The following is a 9,623-nucleotide window of genomic DNA, read 5'->3' as shown; positions in this document are numbered from 1 at the left end:
AAATGCTGGCTACAAGCTGCAGGGCCCCTTGCTGTCCCATTCTGAGGCAGGCCAGAGGGCCTTGAAGAAAACACAAACCAAGGACAACCTGGAGGCCTCTGGTATTGATCTCCTCCTGCCTGCCTGGGACGTGTGGGAGAGGGGAGGTAGTCTTAGGTCTGTCTTCCCCTCCTCTCACGGTCCTCCGGCTCAAGGCCTTGAGCTCCCTGGAGCTGTTGAAGAAGACCACGGGGCATGTTTGAAGGTCAGCTAAGAATGAACTCCGCATGGTGAACGTCGGGCATTGCAGAGGAGCGAAGGGAACATCAGAGGGGTGGAGATACTTACCTCCTGACCCTGCCCATCCCACTGGTCCCAGATAGGGCCAGAATGAACAAGAGAGGCCAGGGCCTAGAAGGCATGAGAAGGCAGGGAAGGGAGGGGCTTGAGCCAGAGGCCCCGGCTGGGGGGGGAGGTGGGGGGGGGGACAGGCAGTGCACTGCTTATCCTTTGGGCCTGGCAGAGGGATCCACGGGGACATGTGCAGGAAACAGGGTCCCTTGAGCCAGGAGCACCTGGGAGAGAAGGAGAGTGCAGAAGAAAAAAGGATGGAGACAGAGAAATGAATGTCGTGGGGCTAAGGCAATGGCTCTTGGTAGAATGCTCCCCTGACATGCACAGGTTCAATTCCCAGAACCCCCATAAACCATGCAAAATGACACATGCCCGTAATCCTAGCACTAGGGAGGTGGGGAGGGCAGAAGAATCAAGGGTCGGAGGTCATCCTGGGATATATATAGTAAGTTTGAGGCAAACCTGAGAGAAAAGAAGGAAAGCCAGCCAGCCCAGATCCACAGTTCTTCACAGCCATGGTAGGGACATATGCATGGGGGGGGGGGGGCGGGGGGAGTGAGGCGGAGCTGCTCTGTGGCTGCTGGCCCGGCCCTCTAGCCTGAGGACTCCGGAGCCCAAGGCCCTGCACGTGTCCTCCCTTCAGCCATTTTTATCCTCCCACTCGCAGAACCATCCCAGGGCAGGGCTAGGAAGATGGCTCAGTCGCGAGGTAATGTGTTTGCCTCAGTTCAAGTCCCCAGAATCTACACAGAAGCCAGGCGTGTGCCTGTAATCCCCAGTGCCAGGGAACTGCAGGCAGGGGGATTTCCCCAGGACTTGTTGGAGAGGCAGTCTAGCCCAATCAGTAAGCTTGAAAACAAAAACAAAAACAAAAAAGAAAGCCCATGGGACTCAGAGAAAGGCAATTTTGTAAGTCTACAGTTCTCACAAGCTAGCAAGTGGGTGACCAGGGCCCCGGTCTTGGTAGGGTGACCTTGGGCTGGGTAGATCTGGGCTCTCAGCTTCACAGCCCACTCTGGGAAGCAAAAATGTGTTCTGCAGGATCTGTGAGATGACAGGACTGACTACATCTCTTAAGTCGTACCTGTTGGTGGCTGAGCTGAGTAGTAACTGCTTAAAGCCATCACCTCCTCCTTCTCAACAGTTGACACTGTCATGGGAAAGGGTAGTTAGTGTACCCATGGCCATGTCTGCTTACCCTTTATTGACAGGATCTGAGCCTATTCCCTCACAATCACCTATATGTGGAGGCGAGCACAGAGGTCTGGTGTGTAGGAGACAGCTCACCAGCCAGCTTATACACACTTCTTTCGTGGCCTGGAGGCTTAAAAAATGACACTTACACCTTTTTCATTTATTCCCCCACTGTGTGTGTGTGTGTGTGTGTGTGTGTGTGTGTGTGTGTGTGGAAACAATTCATAGGACCCAGCTCTCTCCACTATGTAAGACCCTGGGCTTGAACTTGGGTCACTAAGGTTGGCACCAGGTCCCACAGTATTTGTGAAAAGCAAAGAGATCCAGCACCAGTGGAACATAACTAGTTGGGGGCTGGAGTGGTAAACAAATGTGTAATTCGCTAATTTGCTAATTGCCTTTCAGTTGGTCTTCTGCCATCTCTTTTAGCTTTCTGCGTGACATATGTGTTGGGCAAGGGCTCTGAGAACGTAGAGAGCAGTCCTCGGGGACTGCTGGCATCAGAACTGGACACCTGGACCGACCCCTCCCCCAGCTGCCCGCTGCCCCAGACATCACAGAAGGCAGAAAGCCTGTGGCACTCCGTCTTTTATTTTCTTAAACTGTACAACAAACGTAAAATACTTAGCCAGTCTGTGGGGGGAAATTGTTTGGTTTTTAAGTTATTATGAAACAGAACCTAAGGAGGGCTTTATTAAATAAACTAAAGATGAAGACTCACAGATACACACCTGCATTCTACCTGTCCTTTATTTTACTCTACCTTCTGGGTGTGTAAGGACAGAAAAGACACATCAATTGAATAAAAAAAAAAATTTTTTTTTCATTTATACCCTGAAACGCTGGCAGGCCACTCAAGGGGCTGTTTAGAACATCTACCTTATAGAAGATGGCCTCACCATCTAATAAAAATTAAAACTGATCTGCTGGCCTCTTTGGTTCCAAAATTATGTATAATACATTTAACTGTATTCATTTTTCTGCTGCTATAAAAATAACTTTTTTTCAAATGGCAGTTTCTGACTAACCATGCAACTAAATCAGTGCAAACATTGAAAGCGATCATTCGCTTAGAAAAGAAGCAAAGGGTTTCGTTTCAAGTATAAAAATATAAAAGAGTCGTACGAGTCCAGTTTCGCCTAGTGTGGGTCAACCCTTTAAATTGCATAGTTCACGTGGCACTTGGTCATCCACAAGGACAGCCACGTCAGCTCTTGCCCCAGGGCCACTTCTGGACACACGTAGACCTGCAAGTGCTATTGTCATGTGCGTTCACGCAGGACCGCAAGTGCTTTGTGGGGTAGGCAGGCAGGCAGGCAGGCAGGCAAAGTGAAGTGGGCAGGAGCCAGGGCCCACCCACAGGGACAACTTCTGCAAAGCAAGAAAACTCTCCTCGGCTCTCGCATACCAGCTAAACAGCCCCCCCCAGAACACCTCCACTCTAGCGCTGTCTACTCTGGGCTCTTCCTAACCCTTGCCTAGTGGTCACCTCTGCCTTTCTCACCACAGCACTAGGAGGGATGGCCCCAGCAAAGGACACTGATTGCAACATTTTTTTTTCCCCTTCTCACTTAGAATCATTCGGCCTTTCCACCTCAAAGGTCATAGCTGATAGGCTCCTTTCAATTCTTCAACTGGCACAAATGACCTGTCAGTCGTTGGGAGACGAGTTTAAAGCATAAAATTAAGATCCTTCTTCTCTCCCAACTCCCCACCCCCACCCCTGAAAACAAACACACATACACACATAAGTCACACCAGGGACCCAAGTCTCTGTGGTCTCCATGGTCTCTGTGACAGGCGAGTCCTTCCCGGGCTATTTGCCCTCTCCCGAGAACAGGGTGGCACAGCTCTGCTGGCCTCAAACCATGGAGGATGCCAGGCGGGGAGTGAGCAGGCAGGACTGCGCCAGGCGCTGTGGTGAAGAGCCCGGGACAAGCCAGGGGCACATGGCCCTCCACCCGCCCCGTACTCCCACCCTGCTTTTCCTCTTGGTGGCTCTCTGGCTCAGTCACTCTGTGTCCTCTGTCTTTGTGCTTTTATGTGTGCTCAGAAGGCGCGATTCAGAGTGCCCGGCCAGCTGGTGGGAATGGTGGCTGCTCACCCCATTCTCTCCGACTGACAGGCATTGGTAGCTAAGCTGCCATTTGTCACCGCATCCGTTCGCTGGTATCCTGGAGGCTGCTGTGTGGGTGGCAGACTGCATGAGTCTGGCTATGCGTGTCTATGTGTGCAGCTAGGAGTCTCTCGTGTCACAGGAGGGTCTCCCTCTGGGTTCTGACTGGGTTTTTCTATGAAGCGGGAGAACATTTCAGGCCTCACCCCTGGCACTCTTCACGGCCCACCGGAACAACCACACTCCGCCCACCTGCCTCTCCTGCTCCCTCAAAGACCCACAGGCCTGTGCTCCGCACCCACTGCCACACGGTCAGGCGCAACCGCACTCCTCCACGATCATGTTGGGCACGTCCCGCTTAACGATGTTGTACTCGTCGTCAAAATAGAGCATGGACATAGAGCTCAGCTTGGTGGGGATGCAGCAGGAGTTCACCGGCCCAGGGTTGAGGCCACGCATGCGGTACTGGTTCACCACAGCGGTGTGGAAGGAGGACGCTGAGCCAGGGACCCCAGCCAGGTAAGCCGGGCAGCTGCCCTCACAGTAGTTCCCGTAGTAGCCCGTGGGCGCGATGATCCAATCGTTCCAGCCGATGAGCCGGAAGTCGATGAAGAACTGTTGCCTGCAACAGAGGCTGGTCCTCCCGTCACACTCTAGGCCCCGTTTGCGGATGCGATGTCTGCTATCCCCCAGCCGGGCCTGCACCACTACAAAGGGCCTGTGTGACTCCTCACCGGGGTCCACAAACACAGGCACCACGGCTAGCTCCTGGCAGCTGTCACACTGCACATCCAGGTTAAGGCGTCTCTCGCCCCGCTCAAACAAGGCCTGGATGGCCTCGGTGATGGGGAAGGTGTGCCAGCCACTACGTTTGAGGTCCACCTTCTTCTCCACCACGTTCCACCTGTCACCATGACCCTGTTCCTGGAAGTACACCTTGACCCGTACCTTCCTCCGGCTGCCCTTCTCCAGGACGTAGGGGAGAAGTTTCAGATAGAGCCACAGGCTGGCCTGCACCACAAATAGATTTTGGTTGCCTTCGTTAGAGACGAAGAAATACAGGCGGACCCGGGAGGAGGCGAGGCCATCTGTGGAGACGGGGAAGAACAGGCCGAGTTAATTCCATGAGAACACAAGGCAATGGGGAACGGGCTCAGCTGCTGTGTGATGTTGGAAAGAGTGCTCACCACAGCTGGAAAGCGTTACTGACCAGAAATACCATTCCTGGGGCCTCCCCGGGCCTCTGCCATAACCTGCCAGAGGCAGAAGAATCACTTCCCATTGAGAAAACAGGACCAGGGTGGAGCCAGAGGGTTCAGACCTATAAAAATCCTGCCTCACCTCTCCCAAGCCAGGGCTCCCTGGAGATTTGATTGTCAGGCCCCAAAGCTCAACTTGTCAGGAGGCCAAACTCTTAACACGTTGTTATGGGTCTCTGAAAACAAAACCTAGATCCCGGAGAGGATTTGGAGGTAGGTTGTTTAAACGAGGCTTTTTTTTTTAACTTCTTCTTTTTCTTTCTGGTTAACTTAGGGCATTGCAAAATCAAGCTGAGCCACCTACAGCCTCTTTCCAATGTTTACCTAAGCATGATCTGACCCAACCCCCACCGGGACCTCCACAGCAAACAAGCAAGCTCTGCTCGGGTTTCTGACATAGAAGTGTGTGACTTGCAAGCTGTTTCCAAGGAGCTCCAAGGGACAGGACAGTCAGCCTTAGAAAGATCTGATCCTCTGACCAGAACTCCCGACTCTCAGAACAGGGCAGTTCAAGATTCAGAGGGGGTGGGGGTGGGGTTGCTAGTCATCTCAACATTTCAGTTCAGCCAGACAGGAGACAGTGTCGCCGTCGTCGTCCCCCCCCCCCCCCCCCGTATATTTTATCAACCCTTCCCTCTGGCAGTCTCTACCTATTCTGCAGACATGGCTGGGACTATCAACCCTCCCACCGAGCCCCCCCCCCCAGCCCCTTCCTCAGTCCTCAATGGCTCCTCTAATGACACTGACGTCTGACTTTGAAATGGGGGAAACTGCAGCCTTAAAAGCTGGTCTTGGCCAAGCTGCCTGTGACCTGAATCTGTTATTTATAAGTCAAAGAGCTGGCTCCGTGAATCGGACCAGAAATATAACAGCCCCCGCTGTCATTCTGTGCCACCGTGACCAAAAGGCCTCTCGACCTTCCCGAATCACATGTCTACTCTGGGCCCCAATGCACCTTTTAATCCAAGCCTTCTAATTGCATGTGGAGCTTTCCCTGACTCTGGCGGACAGCTAAAACGGCAATGTATTTCTTTCTAAGCACACACCAGCCTTGATTGTCTCTTGCCTTTCTCCACACCCGGCCATGCAAAACTTTTCATCCCTTTTTATCCCCCGCAGCAGCACAGGCAGGGTCTGCCTGATGCCTGGGAGAGTAGGGGGGCATTTGCAGCCAGGAGCATAGCTGATCCCCCTCCTCTTCCCAGGCTCCCTGCTTGCCCCCCACCCTGACTACATCGGGGCTTCCCCCTCTGCGACCTTCTCTACAGTCCCCTCGGTACAAATGGGGCTGAGCTCCCAGCACAAAAGCCAGCCTGGCTCATTCAAGTCCTGAAAGGGACAGCGATGTCTAAAACAACTTAACACCGTTTCTGCCCGGGAAAATTTTCCTCCTTTTTAAACTTCCAGAAGACATTTTTTTCTTTTTCTCTCTCTTTCTCTGATATTTATATTTAGATACTGGACAGAGATTTGCACCATGGGGCCACGGAGGATACTGCGAAAAAGGAATCCCACTCTTTGTTAACTGCAAACTCTGCCCCTCTCTCCCCGACTACAGAGGGCTGCTGCTGCTGCCAGGCAAGCCTAAAGGCATGGGGCTGTTCCTGAGCCGCGTCTTTGCGTAAATGATGGACCTGTTGAGAAGCTGCCTTCCGCCGACTCTTGGTGCCCACACAATCGGAAGGGAGGTTGCCTAGCTCTCCCCACCGATGCTTCAGCAATCCTGGCAAGCCCATGCCGCCGAGCGATGCAAGCGGCCCCAGGGCCAGTCTCTCTCTCTCTCTCTCTCTCTCTCTCTCTCTCTCTCTCTCTCTCTCTCTCTCTCTCTCTCTCTCTCTCTCTCTCTCCTTCCTCTCCGGCCCACGTATATCAACAAGCACACACATCTCCATCTACACTGCTAAGCCTACACTCGGATCGTGGGAAACAAAAACATTAAGCAATCACCAAGCAAGCGCCCGCAGAGCCAGGGCTGCGCGCATCTGCCGGGAGGGGGACGCGCGCCCAGAGGCGCTGGGGCCCAATTCCCATGAGCCAGGATGAAGGGCAGGGTGCTTCCCAGTTGTTACAGGGAAAGAGAAGCTGCAAAGGGTCTATTGGTCTGAGCGCGGAGAGTAGGAAAGGACTGCCACCCTGGGAGACGCGCAAGGCCACTGCAGAATGGCCCAGCCCTGAGCCTTAAATGCCCTCGGGGCGTGCGGACTGCAGAAGCGGCGAAGACTGCAAGAGCTTCCTGGGAGAGGGGAAAAGGGAAGGATCGCGGCCACCTCGGGCTTCTCCATGGCCGAACCCACCTGTCTCCGCAAAGCTGATGATCTCGGAGATGCGCTCCTGGCCGTCGGCGCCCGGGCTGGCGTGGCCGTCGAGGTGCGGGATCTCCACGCGGCCGTCCTCACGCACTTTGCCTGCGTGCAGCTTGCGCAGGGCCGTGACCATGGCGGCCTTGGGCACAGCGTGCGTGATGTTGGGCCGGCCCCGCAACTGCAGGCGGCTCAAGATGTGCCTCTTCACCGCCTCCAGGAAGTCACCGTCCACCCGGCCCAGCTCCTCAGGCCGCCGGAAGCCTCCGCCGCCGCCGCCGCACGACGTACAGGTGTCCTGCGAGCCGCCCGGAGCTCCCGGTGGCGGGGGCGGGGGCGGTGCAGCAGGCGACGGCGGGGGTGTGGGAGAGCCCCAGGCCTCGGGTCCCAACCAGCCGGCCGCCAAGAGCAGAAGGCAGGCGGCCCCCAACGCCCGACCGGGCAGCCCGTCCATGGTGCGCCGCTGGCGACGAGGGCGCCCGCCGCGAGGCGAGGCGAAGCGAGCTCAGGGCCGGGCTCACGGCTCCGGGCTCCGGGCGCACCGCCCCGCCCCGCCCCCGCCCGGGCCTCCGCCCGCCCGCCTGCCGGGAGCGCCGCCGCCGGCTCGCAGGGGGAGGGGGCCGGCCGGGCCGCGGGGGTTCCCGCGCGGCCGAGAAGGGGCGCCGCGGGGACCAGAGGGGTGCGTGGGCTTGGGAGGGGCGACCGCCGGGTCACTGGCGAGCGGGCGTCTCGGGGCGCTTAGGCATCTGCAGCTTGCACATCCTCTCCGCGTCGAGGGCCACCGCAAACCCCCCAATCGGGTGAAGCGAAAGCTGTGAGCGGCGGCAGTGGCGCTAGCGCGGTGGCTTGGCTCGCCTGGGCTGGAAAGGTGGAGAGAAGAACCAGTAGACGCAACTCGCTCTGAAGACTGATGTAAAGGTGCGGGAGCCCCCCGGGCGCGGCGCTGCGGAGGGCGCTGCGGCTGGGGCCCCGCGACCGCACCTGAGCGCCTCGCCCTGTCGCTGCTCCGAGCGGGGACACGGCCGCCCGAGGCGGCGGCGGTGATGGGTAGGTCGTCCCCCCCCCCCCCCTGCTCCGGGCGGGCAGGAGGAGCGAGCGCGTTGCGGGGGAGCTCCGCCGCGCGGGCCCCTCTCACCCGCGGCGCCGAGCCCTCCTGGGCCGCGGGCCCTGCAGTCCTCCCGGCGCGTCACCCGGCAAAGTTGTCTCCAGGCTCCCCCGGGCGCTGCATCCACGGGCGGGCGGGCCGCGGCGCGCTTCTCCCGGGCCTCTGCTCCTCCCGGCTTCCCTGAGCCTGGCTGCCTGCGCGGGCCGGCCGGGGCGGCGGAGGAGGGAAAGGCGGTGGCAGGGCCCTTCTCGCTGCTGTCTCCCCTGTCTGCCGCGGCAGTGGCGGCCAAAAGTCTCTCTGTGTCCCCGGGATCCTGTGCCCTGGCTCGCGCTCCCACTGGCACACGCCGCAGGGCCAGGGAGAGAGCGAGGCGGCTGTGGCGATGGCAGCAGCGTCCCCGCGCCCAGCCGTGGCTCGGAGTGCAGAGCGCGCCCGAGGAGTTCTTCGCTTTGCCTTCTCTTCCTCTCCACTCCCTGTTCTTTTTTCCCCCGAGGGGTAAAAAAGCCGCACAATCTCCGTATGTGCGCGCGCGTTGAGATAGACGTTGGCGGGGGAGGGGGGAGGAGGGGGGAGTGTCGTCCGGGCTGTGCGGGAGGAGACGGTCCGCGCCTCCCCGCTCGGGCTTCCCGGGGGCGGAGGGGGAGGCGGATTCTGCAGGTCGGTGCTGCCTGAACCTCCTCCCACCCCCTCTTGCCTCCGCTCTTTCTTTCCCTTTCTGCCTTGGCGAGGAGGGGCGAGGAGACTCTCTCTTCCCCGCCCCCCCCACCCCACCCCTCGATGCCAGGCCACTTTTGCTACCTCGAAACTTTCCCACCACGTGAGTGCCCCGGACCCTCGCCCCATAGGACGATGGATAGATGGCACCGACACGCTCCAGGAGTAGGATTCGGGTGCTTCTGGACGCCCCCTACTCAAAGCTCTACAGGCCTTGCCCCAGTCCCGTCCGTCGCCCTTCACAATCAGGACGGACGATCCTCACTCGCTGCAGCCGCTCCGAGAGCCTCCAAGGGGCGATCCTTCGCTGTCCAGCCCGGGTGGGGGTGGGGGTAAGCTCGAATGCAGCAGAGAAGCGGTGCGGGTGGATTCCACTCCCGGGCTGCAGCACCCTCTTCTAGCGTCCCAGGCCACTGTCCCGAAGGGCGACGGTCTAGGCCCCTGGGCTAGAAGAGCAAGCCTACTAGGAAGCTTGGTCAGCTGTGCAATAGCCGGCCAGAGGGTCAGCCTGCACTCTAAAGGGACCCACCTTTGAGGACCCAGTGCCTCTGGAGGAGTCCCGGGGCTTGCCAGACTGGTGGGGTCTCCACTATTCCATCCCG

At 58.1% G+C, this 9,623-nt stretch overlaps 1 protein-coding gene across 1 annotated transcript; it reads right to left on the bottom strand.

Annotated features, from left to right (window-relative positions):
• Positions 1 to 2,097: 2,097 nt before the first annotated feature.
• Positions 2,098 to 7,656, bottom strand: INHBB (inhibin subunit beta B; the record flags this gene model as incomplete). Its single annotated transcript, XM_084800005.1, has 2 exons — positions 2,098 to 4,731; positions 7,197 to 7,656. The coding sequence occupies 2 exons, from the start codon at positions 7,654 to 7,656 to the stop codon at positions 3,956 to 3,958; spliced, it is 1,236 nt and encodes a 411-aa protein (XP_084656131.1). The 3' UTR covers positions 2,098 to 3,955.
• Between the last annotated feature and the right edge of the window lie 1,967 nt (positions 7,657 to 9,623).

This window comes from Acomys minous, assembly GCF_964271855.1.
Source record: "Acomys minous genome assembly, chromosome: 1".
Taxonomy (NCBI): domain Eukaryota; kingdom Metazoa; phylum Chordata; class Mammalia; order Rodentia; family Muridae; genus Acomys; species Acomys minous.
This window is presented reverse-complemented; position numbering and strand designations above follow the sequence as displayed.